This window comes from Remersonia thermophila, chromosome 2 (genome assembly GCF_042764415.1).
Source record: "Remersonia thermophila strain ATCC 22073 chromosome 2, whole genome shotgun sequence".
Lineage (NCBI taxonomy): Eukaryota > Fungi > Ascomycota > Sordariomycetes > Sordariales > Chaetomiaceae > Remersonia > Remersonia thermophila.
Genome location: NC_092218.1, coordinates 2,218,094 through 2,232,971, shown reverse-complemented (window position 1 = coordinate 2,232,971; position 14,878 = coordinate 2,218,094). Strand labels below are relative to the sequence as shown.

Below are 14,878 nucleotides of genomic sequence, written 5' to 3'. Positions count from 1 at the left end.
ATTCATCTAAGATCCACAAGACATGGAGAACGGCGCCGCAACCCAAGGAGAGGGGGCCAAGGACCCATCAGGCTTCCTCAGTGAGATCATCGGTAACCCCGTTACCGTCAAGCTGAACTCCGGGGTCGTTTACAAGGGCAAGTTGTTGACTCATCCTTCAACTCGGGCTACCGAGTTGACTTGCATCTTCTGACCAAAGCCGTTTTTTTCCTGACCACGTTTTTTTTGATGCTTTAGGTGAGCTTCAATCCGTTGACGGGTACATGAACATTGCCCTTGAGAAAACGGAGGAATACGTCAACGGCGTGAAGCGGAGGAGCTACGGCGATGCGTTCGTCAGGGGCAACAACGGTCAGTGGTAGTCCAGTTCCAGAAAGGTATCCCAGATGGTGCTTCTGACACAGCGAACAGTCATGTACATTTCTGCCGACTGAAGCAAATCAGAGTTCGCTTCCCTGGTCGTGTGACGGATACTAAACACCTGGGTTGCTTTTCCACGCGATGTTATCGGTGCATCCAGTCAACTCCGGGGGAGTCTCTCTGCAATGCCAGCACCATTGAAATCGTCGCATAGATGATCTACCGCAGCAAACGCGATGCGAGCAGGAGGCAGGAGGCTCGAGTTTGGTCTCCTCCAGAGTCCCGGGGTCTTCCACTATCGACATAGACATTGAGGTTTTAGTTTCATGACAAGTCACGCGGAGGCTGCGAAGAACATGTCCCGACGAGCGAAGGAACATCAGGAAATATTTTTGGATTAGGTTGAAGAAAGCTCATTGCTAAAAACCCTGTCTATCGCCAACTCCTCTGAACCAGCCCACCTGAAACGCCAGCTGATGCAACAAATCCTTCCTCTTGTCATAATCGCTACCAGTCCCCAGGAGACGTTGAAGAATCAAAATATCCCTCCTCGGAAACTCCGCTCAACAAGTGGCCCAGAGCATTGCCTATCGTGTTCCAAAAATGTCGTGACGAGGGCATAATGGCGCAGCCCTTAGTGGATGGCAATGCGGCGCGTCTCGTGTTTCTTTGCCTTGGGCACAACCAGGCCCAGGATGCCGTTGTTCAGGCTGGCCGTCACAGCATCCTGTTCAACCCTGGTCGGGAAGCTAAAGGTTCGGGCAAACTCGCCGACGGAGCGCTCTTGCAGCCAGAACTTCTCCAAGGACGCCTTGGTCTTCTCAGTGGCGCCGTTCGATTCGGCAGCAGGGGCCGGGGTCTCGCCGTTCTCGGCGATCGCACCGACAAGCTGGGTGCCGTTCTCTACGAGTCCTGCCAGAGGCGTGCCCGAGGTGTAGTTGCGCTCGACGCGGCCGCGGATCACCAGGGTCTGGGGATCGGTGAACTCGATGTTGATCTTGTCGCGCTCGACACCCGGGAACTCGCCGTAGAGCTCGTAGGCCTGGTCCGTCTCACGCACGTCAAAGCGGGGGGTGAAGGCACTGAGGTGACCCCGGCCACGGTGGCGCGGGCGGTCGTTGCTGGTGGTGTGCCCACGAGCTTCGCGGGTATAGTTGTCGAACTCATCCAAGAGGCGGAAGAGCGGGGTGAAGCTCGGGTCCGAGTCGTAGAAGCTGCGAGTGAAGAGAGCCATTTTGGTGTGCGTCAGGTTGTTGTGAGAGCTGACACTGATGGGCAAACTTTTAAAACGAGTGTTGTTTGAAGAGGTTGCTTTCACTAGAGATGTCGTTGATGCTCTTGGTCTGAGGATGAGACACGGTGTGGGAGGAAGGGTGCAAAACTTTGACCCTTTTATCTTGTTGCGAGAGCCTACATCCCCTTCAATCAATATCATAAAACATCACCGAAATAGCTACATTGGAGGACTCTTGAATTCTCTGGAACCATCTTGAACTGGGTTGTTGGTTGCTCTTAGAACCAGACAGGAACTGTCTCGACGCTGTCGAGGCTGGTGGAGGAGCAACCGGTCGGATCTGGATCACACGGGAAGATCCGAGATACTTCCAGAAACCGGGATGCCCCACAACAAAGGCCGGGCGCTAACCACAACTGGCCAGGCACGACCTCGACAAATGACGTCAATGCCTGCCAGCGGAATGAACCCGAAAACTCTCAGGCATCCCGGATCATCCAAGCTGCGGTTTCCACAGACGCGCACTCCGTGCGCCTTATAGCAACATGGAGGGGTAATTCTTCCATAGATGGAAATGCCAGTGAGCTCGCATGAAGCTTCCCCATTTTGTTCAAGGAGAAGAATCAGCACCCCTTGTTAGACTCTTACTCGGGTGTACAGTCGGAAAGTCACGGCAGGTGACTAGTAGTTTGTTACACTTAGATATCCTAGGTACATCTGCCTCAAATTTCAAGCCGCGACTGGGTTCCTAGATGCCCAGGCTCAACTTTCGTTGCATGGAAGTGGTCACTCCCGGGCATTCGTTCGTAAGTCTAGGCATGCTTCGAGACTAGTGTCGATTTTGAGGAAGGATCGGCTTTCCCCATAGAACCTCGTCATTCACTCTCACACCTGCTCTTGTGAAGATGCTGTAGCTCATAGTATGCTATTATATGACAATGCTATTAGAGTTGCCGACAAGCAGAGCGGAGACGAAGACAAGAGTTTGGGCTCCTGTGGCGCTGCAAAACATGGCTCCTCGTCTCCGAAGCTCACGAAGTCCAGTTGGTCTTGCGAGTTAGCAGTCTCAACTTCCATATCGATGCAGGAGTGGCCTAGGCGTATCAGACCCGTGATCTCAACAGAGGAAGGACAGACAGGATTTGACATATGCCCAGACGTCAGCTACTGTGATATTGAAGCGCTATACATTCTGCTTGCCTCATCATCCAGAAGCAATGCCTGCTGAGTTTGAAAGCCGCGGCACATGACGCTGATATAATCGCACCCCACCTTGCTTGTTCCTCGGCCTCAGTGCCAATGTAAAGATGCGTCAACTCCTGCTATCGCCCATGGCCAGGAATGGTGAACACAGCTGCGAGAGCTTCAAAGCCAACTTGTGAGCATGTATGAGGGCACTAGAGTTGGTAGCATCTCAGAGGCCGAAATTGTTAGGTTCGCGGGAGGTCCAGGAAAGAGGTTTGTCAAGACGACAACCTGGAACACTCTCCGAGATGAAGCGAACCCGGTTCTATCCACCAGGCCCTAGCAGCTGTAGCAGAATGACAGTTCCCTACTCCAGAAAGCTGAAGCAGCGTCATGACTGAAGAGTGCCGAGGTCACAAAGCATCAAGCTGCTGCAGCCATCAAATTCAGGACCTAACTCTTGTCTCTTGCGTTACAGGTTCTTCAGGAGAGCAGACCTTCCACCATCTGCATCCTCATATACAGAGGGGGATCCCAAAGATGACAACCTCTTTTATCGTTTCTTCGCTACGTTATTCAGCAACCTCATTTCGGCATACCGCAAGCCCCAGGGATTCCATGTCACTGGGGATGACTAGAGGGCCAAGGAATTGGAGAATAGACCAAGCGGCTACCCGCTAGCCTGACACTCTCCAGCATAGATAAAGATGTGATAGCCACGCAATGTTTGTGTAAAAAGAGTTAGGTCCATGCGATACGTATGTGTACACAGCCCCTTCCCCAATCATCCCGCGCTCAGTCTTTCTTGAGGGGCAGCAAGACCTCCTCGATTCCAGATTTCGTAATGATCATCATCTGAAGCCCATCGCCCACCTCGATGTGCCTCTCGACCGCTCCGTCGAAGGCATCCTTGACCAGGATCTCGACCTCACGACGTGTCAATGGCCGCCGCTCCCGTTCCACCAGAGCGTGGCCCTCGCCGCTGTTGGGAATGTACTGGTTCTTGAAGTTGACTTGGTTGTCGAGGAAAGGCATGATAAGGCTCGCAGCGGCGCCGCCAGCGCGGCATTGTTCACGCTCGTAGCTGCCGACGGGGTCGTAGGAGTAGACGGCGCCCTTTCCCTCCTCATCCAGGCCGGCCAGGATGGCGTAGGCGTAGTATGGGAAGAAGCGCTTGCCGTAGAGAATAGTCGACAGGCGCTGTGCGCACGCCTTGACGCTCATGGGCTTGCCGTGGCGATACCGGTACATTTTGCAGATGGCGTCGAGACGCTCCTTCAAGGCTTCGCCGTCGGCCGCGAAGCCCACAACCGAGAGGACGATGGTCGCATCTTTCTGGTCTGCCGTGGTGCCGCCGATCTTGAACAGCTTCGGGTGGAACCGCGAGTTGATGCTGTACCCGGATGTGAGTCGCGTGTCGCCCGCCATGATGGCGAAGTCGGCGCCAGCGATGGCCAGGGTCGAACCTCCGTTGTCGGTATAGCTGGAGACAGGATTAGCACGCTCGGCAGAACCCACGAATAGTGACCTCGACGGTATACATACGGGTCAAAGCGATGTTCTCGAGCTCCCTCTGGAGCGCCGATCCTTGGGGCGTCGTTGACCGAGTAGTTCGGCCCGTTCATAAGCGGATTCTGACTGAACATGGCCGCCATCTTGGAGAGCTTGTTTGTGGCAGCTTTGTGTCGAAGCCTTAAACAGTTGGGCGGCGGTCAACTGTAACGTCTTGGGGGAGGACGAGAGATACTGCAAGTTGGGGGAGTTTGGGCGTGGGGTGCGGGGAGGGACCTGGAAGATGGGAGATGGGTGTGCTCGAAGGTGAGGCTCAGCGGTGGAACTCGCCAGTTAGCTGGCGCGCGTCACCTCTTCAGCCTGATGGAGGGCGCCTCCATCCCAAGGTCAAGGGTAGTCGCCTGGGAATGGTGGGGCTGACATTAGCCTGGATTCAACCAACCATTGCTTGAGTTAGCACGGGGGATGCTTTGGGATTTGATGACTCAGCAAGACCCACGCCTTCTGCCGAGCAGCCAGGTACCTTACCGACAGGCCTGCCAACTCAAGTGGGGCCGGTTTATTGCATTCCGCGTTGGGAAGGAATCCCATAAAGTCCAGGAGCATCATCTTGTTGCGCGCCGCTCATGCGTTGGACACCAATGTTGCGGATGACGACTCTTCTCGGCTGATACTACGCCAAACTCGGACGGCGCAGCTTATAGGGCAGTCCTTAACGGCGCCTTAACATATGTACTTGGCTCAAACCACTTCTCCCAGTTCCTGCCCTCTCCTTAGGTCCGCTGTTCCCCGGTGCCGTGGACAACCGACGCCATGGCTCGCGACCTCCGGAGCCAGGCCCTTCAGCGCCTTGCGGCCCTCGCGACATCAAGCTCCACGGCATCCTTCGACCGGTCGGACCTTGACAGACTATGCAGAGCCACGCCGAATCGACACGGATCGTCGGCGGTGAACGGCCACGGTGCTTCGTCCAGTTCACTGGGCGAGGTTGCTCGTGTCCCGATGGTAACCAGGCCCCAATCGTCCATTTGCACCCACTTCTGTGCTTCCTGGGTAGTGACTGATGGCGTTTATGAATGCGTAGACCGTTCGCGAATACGAGATCCTCGTGGCTCTTTGCAAGACGGCGCCGTCCCTGCAGACAGCTCAGAGTGCACAGAAGCTCTTGCGCCATCTCGTGCCGTATCTCATGGACGTCCACGTCCAGGAATTCGCCGCCTCGCCCTTCTTCCGGAAGATCGAGCCATCCCCTACAGAAACATTGAGCTTCCACGTTACGGCTGCCCTGCTCTCTCTGGGAACACACCATTCGGCCGTTCGACAGACTGTGTCTGATACCATCTTGGCGTTCCTCAGCAGCTGTGCTCAGGCGACCGAGAGCGTTTACCGCGCCGACGATGACGATGACGACCCGGGAGCGTTCGAGGATGCAACTCGCACCGCGACAATTGCCATTGCCCTCTTGGGGTTTCTCGATGCTGTCTGTGCCCAAGCCGACTTTTGGAAGGCAGGCGGTCGCCTCGGTCTCGTCACGCGCGTCCGGGATCTCCTTTCGCAGCCCTTTCTCGTCGCCGTAGAGGCCTCCTTCTCCACGATTCGAAACGCACCACCACACTACCGACAAACCAAGGAGTGGAAACGATGGGTTCGCCACTACGATGAGGTTGGCCGGCCGCTGGGGGCCATGCTCTTGCAGCGCAGCTTCATGAGGCTGCTGGTGGCCGCCACGTCGCTCTTGGTTGCTGAGGAGAATGCCCTGCGTGACTTGCATGTCCTCGATGTCATCATGTCTGGCAACGGCTTGCGCAGGCCCCTGACGGCCCGGAGTGCTGAAGCCGACTTCCACTCCGTCGAACTCTATGCCACGGTTGCCATCGACCAGATGAACTACCTCGAGTCCAGCGCCGATTTCGACAGTCTGTCCCCGGCCAAGCAGCGCCTGGCCTTTTCAGTCAAGGCCTGCGCCTTGATCAGCTATCTCAACGCTTGCACCTTGAATGAGGATGCTTCTGACAGTGAGATCATGATGGGTTGGCTGGAGGATGCGCTGAATGATCCCGCGGAGATGGCCGACGAGGAGCTTGCCTCCGTAGTCCTCAAGTCCATGGCGCTGCTGTGCAAAGTGTCACCTTCATATGCCGTCCATGTCAGCCGCCTTCTTCCTCGTTTCATAGTGCAGAGCAGGGCCGGCAGTCACCTTGTTGCGGTGGCTTCGAAGTCTCTCGCCTTCGTGCTGCAGCGGCTCTCCACGGACGCGATCATCACCACTTTATACACTCTTGGAAACGTCTTGAGCCCGGGAAATGACCGCAGCATCGCCAACGGAGCCGGCAGCGCCGAAGGCCAAGACATCTCAAACGTTTACGGAGCCGGGCACTCGACTGGAAGCTCTATCTCGCTTCAGATAGTGAACGAGGAAGAGTCGTCGATTGTTCAGGGAAACGTGGTTCAGGCCATCTGTGAGATAGCAAGCGCTTCGAAAGACGAGAAGATCACAGGGCTTGCTCAATCAATGCTCGCGCAAAAGATCGTCAAGATCAGCAGCCCTCTCGATGCTCGCATTATTACCGGTGCTGCTATTTTGGCCCTTAACGGCGGACAGGCCGAGTTCCGTTACCTCCTGAAGCGGTATTCTTCCGCAGCGCATCATGCCCTCGTGGAGAACAAGGAAGGGATTTTACAAGCAGTAAGTTCACACCTTCTAGTCTGTTTGGCCGTGCTGTGCTAATTCAAGCTCCTCAGATCCTGAAAGCCCGAAACCACATCTCAGCCAACATCCAGAGAGACTCGCCATTGTTTGTCATTTACCTCGAGCACCTGCTCGATGCGATCATTTCGCAGGGCGACGTCCATAACGTGGGCCAGACCCATCATTCCAAGGAATCGGAGATGGAGCTGGCTGCGAGGGAAATTGCCCAACTCCTTCCTCCGCTGGCTACCCTCATGTCTGCCCACCAGCTGTCGTTTGACGGACCTGAGGATGACGACATACGGTCCATGCTTCGCGATGCGTGGTTCAACATCGTTGTCCACGGCTTCACCCCGTCTACCGACCGCGGCAAACAGAATCTGAAATACCTCCGCATCATGGCCATTCATTCTCCCCCGCTTGTCTCTGAGAACAGGGGAGATCAAAACGAGAGCGACATCGACCTCAATCCCATCCTTCGCCGGGGGGAGAGCTCAGAACGCGAATCCTCGCAGAAGCGGCTACTTTCCGAGTTGATCCCCGCACGGAGCAACGAGATCAGGGGGCTCAGTTACCGAAAGACCATCTTTCTCCAGGCCGCATGCCTCGTCGAGAGCCTACGAGCGGACGCTGGTGATTGCACCCAAGCTCTCGCCTACTTTTTGGAGCCGAGCATGCGACGAGGCGAGGTGAGCCGTACAATGGACGCCATCATGAATGCTGTTGTGGATCGGTACCTGTACAAGATCGTCAACGCAGTGAACCCTACCTTCTCGGCCCACTATGCGGCTGCTCAGTTGGCCAAGATCTTCTGCAGCTGCTGCCATCGGATCGAGAGGGTGCAGCAGGCGGCCTTTGGTTGCGCTGATCGCCTAATCGAGGCCATCCCTTCAGCCCTCTGCCAGCGCTCTTCACTCTTCACGCTCCTCGAGCTCCTCTCTTTGATGTGGTCCAGCTGCTTAGAGGCGGAGACGGATCGCTATGAACCCAGGACCACGTTTCGGTCGTCGCGGGGAGACATTGTTGTCGAGCTTTCAGATGACTACCAGTTCCGACAATTCACCCTCGAAAGTCTCTACAGGAAAGCAAAGGCCTGGCTTACAAAGGCAATCAACATTTCACCCGCCGATGTCAAGGGACTGTTGCAGACATACCTGTCGGTCCCCGAGGATGAAAACGTATACGGCCACATGTCTCTCGGTCGGTCCTTCGCCGTTGAGATTGGCTCAACCATCCCGTCCACCGACCAAAGGCTGTCGTCGCTCGACATGCTCGGAGACTGCCCCATCAATACGGCGTCCGACTTCATCGCTCAGTACACGGCACGTCAGGAGTACCGCTACTCGGAAGCTCTGCCCGACCAGAGCCGGGAATGGCTCAGCCTTTTGCCTACCAACCGTCACTCGTCGTTGCTGCCGCCTCCCGAAACTGAGAGCGCTGATGCCATCGCGGTTCTCTCTCACATCGAGCGGCGCATTTTGAACAGGACCCCTACCCCGCTCGCCGACGTGAGGGATATCCTCCGCCGTGCCGCCGCCCTCCTTTGCCGTAGCGAGAAGGACGAATGCTCCATCGTCCACTACCTCGTCCGTATCCCGTTTGCCCTATTCACAAAGCAGTCGATCAAACTTGCCATTTCCCTCTGGCTCGGCGTCATGAACGAGAACCCCCGAATGGAGGCCCGCATCCTGGCCGAGATTGTGCAGGGCTGGGAAACCAGTATCCAAAAGCGCCAGGGGCTCTTCAATGCCTCCATCACAAGCCCCGACCCGTTCTTCCTGAGGCAAGAGTTTGCTCCAAGCGACAACGCGGCCCTCGCGAAGCGGAAGCAATTGGTTCACAACCTGCTCGCCCCTCACACTCGTCTCTTGCAGTTCTTGAGCAGCCGCTATAACGCCACACGCCTCGGCTGCATAGACACGCACCAACTGTTCCTTCGCCTCCTTACCGTAACGCTTGAGGCGGTCAAAACTGCAACACCCCATCCCATGGCCAGGGAAATCCGGTTCCAGTTGGTGCTCTTTGGTCTCAAGGTTCTCAACACGAGCACGACAATGGGTGTCACGGCCAAGTACTACCTCAAAGACCAGATTCTCTCGGCTGGTCTTGCCTGGTTTAATGCCCCCGCTCGCTGGTCGTTCGGGAGCAACATTCTCCAGCTCAGAACCGAAATCCGCCTGATCGAAGATGTCATGGCGGCCCTGGGAGAGTCGGCTAGCATTGGTGCGCAGCCCGCGGGTTCGACCAAGTCGCTTGTCATGAAGGAAAAGCTGCTCGTGTTGCTCTTAGAGAGTGAGCATTCGAGGCTGCATGTCTGGGTTAGCCCACTGGATGCATCAAGGTTCTCGCCACTGCACCACCACCACCACGGAGGGAGAGAGGGCTCCTTTGAGGTATGTTTGTTGCTGGGATTCCTCGGCTCGCCTGCAGCGGATCGTTTGCTAATGTTTGAGATAGGCCGCAGCTCCATCCCTTATCCGGACAGCGTGGACCGAAAGTCCATCACTGGCCGTCCACCTGGCCAGCCGGTTTTCATCCCCACGGATTCATAAGGAAATTCGATGGCTGCTTCTGAACTTCCCTGCAAAGGCCGCCACGGAGCCTGAGGCGATCCCGATCCTCATTGATAGCGCTCTACCTGACGATGTCAGCTTCCAGCTCAAGGTATGTTCTTCTTTCCAGGTGCTTGGGCGGCCAACGCAAACGTCCAACATTTCTGTGCTTTGGCTAACGATTGGCCAAGTACTTGCTATTTTGGGCACCCGTAAATCCCATCACCGCCGTCACGCTCTTCCTCCCGGCATATCGTAACCATCCTTATCTCATCCAGTATGCTATGAGAGCACTGGAGAGCCACTCGGTTGATGTGACTTTCTTCTACGTCCCGCAGATTGTCCAAACGCTTCGCTACGACACGTTGGGATACGTCGAGCGTTACATTCTCGAGACCGCGCAGTTCTCGCAGCTGTTCGCCCACCAGATCATCTGGAACATGAAGGCCAATGCCTACAAGGATGATGATTCCCAGATTGTAGGTCGCGTCTGTGGAATGTGAGGAGCCTGGAACAGAACGTGCTAACGATGGTTCTCGCATAGCCCGATGCCATCAAACCGACACTCGACAAGGTCATGAGCCACATGATCAACAGCTTCTCTCAAGAAGATCGGGAGTTCTACGAACGGGAATTTGCTTTCTTCGACGAAGTCACAAGTATCTCCGGGAAGCTCAAGCCGCTGATCAAGCGCTCGAAGCCCGAGAAGAAACAAAAGATTGAGGAAGAACTCCGGAAGATCAAGCTGGAGGTTGGCGTCTACTTGCCCAGCAACCCGGACGGCGTCGTCATTGGCATCGACCGGAAATCGGGCAAACCACTTCAGAGCCACGCCAAAGCCCCCTTCATGGCAACATTCCGCATCAAGAAGAATAAGGGCGGTGTCGAGGAGGCTGAGGAAATGCTCGAGGAAGGTGGGCCAGGCAACAAACAAGCGGGCGTGCAAGCCAATACGGTTGAAGTTTGGCAGTCGGCCATCTTCAAGGTTGGAGACGACTGTCGCCAGGACGTGTTGGCCCTTCAGATGATTGCTGCTTTCCGGGGCATCTTCCACAGCGTCGGGTTGGATGTCTTTGTCTTCCCGTACCGTGTCACCGCGACTGCACCCGGGTGCGGCGTCATTGACGTCCTTCCCAACTCCATCTCTCGCGACATGCTCGGCCGCGAGGCTGTCAACGGCCTCTATGACTACTTCGTTTCCAAGTATGGCAACGAGGACTCACTCCGTTTCCAACAGGCGCGCAACAACTTTGTCAAGAGCATGGCCGCCTACTCGGTCATCTCGTTCCTCCTACAGTTCAAGGACCGCCACAACGGCAACATCATGATCGACGACGCTGGACACATCGTGCACATCGACTTTGGGTTCTGCTTCGACATTGCCCCCGGAGGTATTAAGTTCGAGCGGGCGCCGTTCAAACTGACGTCCGAGATGGTGGCGGTCATGGGTGGCAGTTCTGAGCATCAGGCCTTCAAGTGGTTCGAGGAGCTGTGCGTCAAGGCGTTCCTAGCGTCGCGCCAGTACACCGAGAAGCTCTCGCAGATTGTGCTGCTCATGATGGACAGCGGCTTGCCGTGCTTCAAGCCAGAAAGCGTCAGGCACTTCAAGGAGCGTTTTGTGCTGGAGAAGAGCGAGCGCGAGGCTGCTGACTTCATGAGAGGTCTTATCAAGCGAAGCTATGGCAGCTACTCGACGGGCATCTACGATCAGTTCCAACTGTTAACAAACGGTATCCCGTATTGAGAGGCCGCCCGGGTCATGGATAAGGAGAGGGGAGGGGAGGGGGGTGCAGAACAAATGATCTTTAGCCTCAACTTGTCATTACAATGTGTGACAGGATCTATGGGGACTCATACCCTGGTCCTGAACCCCAGCAGGCATTCTGCCTGCTCAGACCGCTATTCTAGGCATCCATCGTATATATAAGGAGCCTCCAGGAGAGGCATATCAGATAGTTGTTTTCTTCCTTTAAACAACAGCTTCCAACCACTCCTTTCCGCCGTATATACTCTTACAGGTCCGGGCCATTATAGTTATAAGCCTAGTGCCTTCCTGCTACGCAGAAAGAGAACCTCCCCTTCTTATTATAAGCCTTTAAATCAATCTTTAAAGCGCTTAGCTCGTTTATTTTCTCCTCTCTCTCTTAAAACCTATCGCTAACTGTTAAAGCACCTTCCTCGGTAAGAATAGACTTAGTCCTTAAAAATTATACTCTCGGTATCGTCCGGTTAGAGACCTTTTGTAACTAGGGACGATAGTTTGATTATATCCGAAACAAAGCTTGTACCTTGGTATATAATAGATCTGTAGACTAGAAGCAAACGTTAAAACGGTTCTGAAGATCCTTAATAATAATTAAAAGCCGTTTTACGTAAACGTTTACTTAGAGGTCTAGCAGCAGCTTAGGATTTAATACTAGCGAAAGCTTCGGGACTAGCAGAACGCTAATCCAAAGGAAAAGGGCTTTAAACCGGAAAAACCAGGAGAACCCTTTAAGTCCAACGTAGACTACATATACGAACAGAACCTCCTCCGGTACTTCCTAAAGACCTTATAAAACGATTCGAATAACTAAAAGAAGGCTTATAATACAGTATACTATCTTATCCTTAACACCGTTCAGAAGGATCTACTTAAAAATGCTTTTAACCTTTTTATATCGATAAGATAGCTATAGATTTACTGTAACCTTTTATATATTCTAGAAGTTTAAATTGTTTCTACTTAGGCAATAAGGATAAAAATGTTTTATAAAGCCTTTTTTAATATCCTTAATAAAGCCGAAACAGCTATAAACCTTTTTAAGTAGCTTATAGACTTTTACCGCGAGTACTATAACGTACTTATAAACGAAGTTACTAATATAATCGGTCTCCTAGCTATTATAGCTTTTTTAAATACTGTTTAGAAGCGTATTACTCTAGGATAGGCCTATACTAAATATATATTCCTAGCCGACAAAGTTATCCGAAGTAACCTTAAGGAAACTGTAGAGGTATATATAGACTAGCTATACTAATTTCTCCTCTAGACCGGAGCTAGGGTACGCCTTTTACCGTATATTTACGCTACTTTCGAAGAACGTAGATAATTATCTAACTAATAAAACCTATTAAAATAAAGGTCTAATAAGAAAAATAATAGTAATAGTAAAGGTAAGCCTTTTAGGTTAAAGGGTAGCTATAGATAAGAAAAAGGTAGGAATAGTAGTAGAAAAGGCGGTAACTAAAGCTATAACTAGTCTAATAACTAAAATAGGAAAGCAAATTAAACGCTAAAGGTTTATTATAACTGCCTATATAGAATCCTTAAACGATACTTTTAAATACTAATTAAATACTTTAATTTTAAAGCTGTTATAACTAGTAAAAGTAAAAGAAGTAGTATAATATCCTAGGACCTATACTAATGTATCTTTAACAACTTTATAAAGCTTTAATAGACGGACTTTAGAGATAAGTTATAAACTTAAGGGATAAAACTCCTTAGTCCTAAAATATTACGTTTACTACTAGGACCGGGCAACGAAGAACCCTTTTCTAGTTTAATTAGAGTTAAGTTAAAACCTAATAATAATAAAGACTTTTTAAAGCCTTTTGTTAAAACGGTAATCCTTTACAACTTATAGATAAAAATTTAGCTTCCTCCCGGAATCTACACTACATTTATTACCGACTATTACCCGCTTTACAACTCTATCCTTCTAGATAACTGTAGAGTAGTCTATATCGTTAACGATAAGTTATAATTTAAGCCTGGATCCTAGTACAAAGTCGATAATTTAAACGATTATATAAAGGCAAGTACAACCTTTTTCTAAGTATAAGCCCGTAGGCGATAAAAGCTTAAGAATATACTAAACAGTAATAAAGGTCCTAATACTAAGGACCTAATTCTAAAAAATACAGTTTTTATTAACGGGTTCTACATTAATATTATATTAGAGGTAGCTTTTAAACGGATAGGCCTCTAGTATTACAGGTAGGACGAAACCCTTCGTTATAGCCCTATAAAGCGTAGTCTAGTAATAAAATAGTTAGTTTATAAATATAATTTAATATTCCTCGAATATAACGTTCGTTCTATTTATTCGCGGATTCCTTCGCTTAAGTATAACGTAACTATATCTCTCGCCGCTATTAAAACCCGTTTAGCTACCTAATCGAAAAAGCTATTTCCTAAGAAAAAGAATACGGAACGCCTATAGTATCTACGTATAGGATACGCAGGGCCCAAAGTAATATAAAGATTCGTCTCTATAGCTAAAAGAGTTTAGTACAAAGTAGATAGTATCCTAAGAAAGGAGTATAAAAGTTATACACAAGTATACGCTACTCGAGTTATTTTACGCCAACCCTTTAAAAACCGTACTATAAAACCCTTCTAAAGGATTATTTAAAACCTCTTTAAGTTTAATCCTGGATTTAACGGTTTAAAATAACTATTTATAATCAGAGACAAATAGAGTAGGAAAGTAATCGTAAAAACTCTAATAACTAAGTCGCTATATACCGTAGCTAGATAGATTAAAGACATTATATTATAGGTTAATACATAGTTTAGCCTTAAAGTCTATAAGATCTAGCAAGATAATAATACCAGTACTATCGGTATTAAAGGGTATATAGATTATAAGGTCTAGATTCAGAACCTAGGGATCGATTTTAAACTTACCTTAACCTATACCTTAAAGGCTAACGGAGGATTTAAACGCGTAGGATATAAGATTATTAAAAAAAGGCTTACTATACTTCTCGGAGCCTACCTATTTACAACCTGTAGCTAGAAGCTACAAAGGCAGCCGTCTAGCTAATAAATATTACGCCTTTATAATACAACGATTAGAAATTACTAAATAAGAAACTATATTTATAGTTTCAGTAATACTTCCGTTAATATTAACCCGAGTTTATAGATAATCGTATACAAGATCTAAGGCTTTACCTTAGCAACCTATACGTATACAGATACCGAGTATACCTACTCGATAAATAATAAAAGGCGAATATTTACCGGAAGCTATTTAAAACAACTGAAAGAGCCTATATCAGTTACCTAGTTAAATACTAAGCAACTAATATCTACCGGATTTAGGTTCCTTAGCTTAAAAAGGTTATTATTATATAAAATATAATCTTTAATAAAAAGCTCTTCTATAAACCTAGTAAAGAATATATATCTCTATAATCGTTCTAAATTACAAGGGATATTATAGAGCTACTTAAGTCCGATATAAAGTACCGGGACGCTAATGTAATAAAAAAGCTCGACGATATTAACCTTAAAAGTCTAGAATACTTAGTATCTTCTAAAAGGCTAGAAACAAATTCTAACCGGCCAAAAGG

At 50.4% G+C, this 14,878-nt stretch overlaps 4 protein-coding genes across 4 annotated transcripts; 2 read left to right on the top strand and 2 right to left on the bottom strand.

Moving 5' to 3' along the window:
* Window positions 1-22: 22 nt before the first annotated feature.
* On the top strand, window positions 23-434 carry VTJ83DRAFT_2075 (uncharacterized protein; the record flags this gene model as incomplete). Its single annotated transcript, XM_071008305.1, has 3 exons — window positions 23-137; window positions 238-351; window positions 412-434. The coding sequence occupies 3 exons, from the start codon at window positions 23-25 to the stop codon at window positions 432-434; spliced, it is 252 nt and encodes an 83-aa protein (XP_070868615.1).
* Window positions 435-994: 560 nt separating this feature from the next.
* Window positions 995-1,594, bottom strand: VTJ83DRAFT_2074 (uncharacterized protein; the record flags this gene model as incomplete). Its single annotated transcript, XM_071008304.1, has 1 exon — window positions 995-1,594. The coding sequence occupies one exon, from the start codon at window positions 1,592-1,594 to the stop codon at window positions 995-997; it is 600 nt and encodes a 199-aa protein (XP_070868614.1).
* Window positions 1,595-3,574: 1,980 nt separating this feature from the next.
* VTJ83DRAFT_2073 (uncharacterized protein) lies at window positions 3,575-4,434 on the bottom strand (the record flags this gene model as incomplete). The annotated part of the gene is made up of 2 exons (XM_071008303.1): window positions 3,575-4,262; window positions 4,325-4,434. The coding sequence occupies 2 exons, from the start codon at window positions 4,432-4,434 to the stop codon at window positions 3,575-3,577; spliced, it is 798 nt and encodes a 265-aa protein (XP_070868613.1).
* A 670-nt stretch (window positions 4,435-5,104) lies between these two features.
* VTJ83DRAFT_2072 (uncharacterized protein) lies at window positions 5,105-11,276 on the top strand (the record flags this gene model as incomplete). Its single annotated transcript, XM_071008302.1, has 6 exons — window positions 5,105-5,296; window positions 5,376-6,977; window positions 7,034-9,373; window positions 9,438-9,644; window positions 9,724-10,011; window positions 10,077-11,276. 6 exons carry the CDS (start codon window positions 5,105-5,107, stop codon window positions 11,274-11,276), a joined length of 5,829 nt encoding a protein of 1,942 aa, XP_070868612.1.
* Between the last annotated feature and the right edge of the window lie 3,602 nt (window positions 11,277-14,878).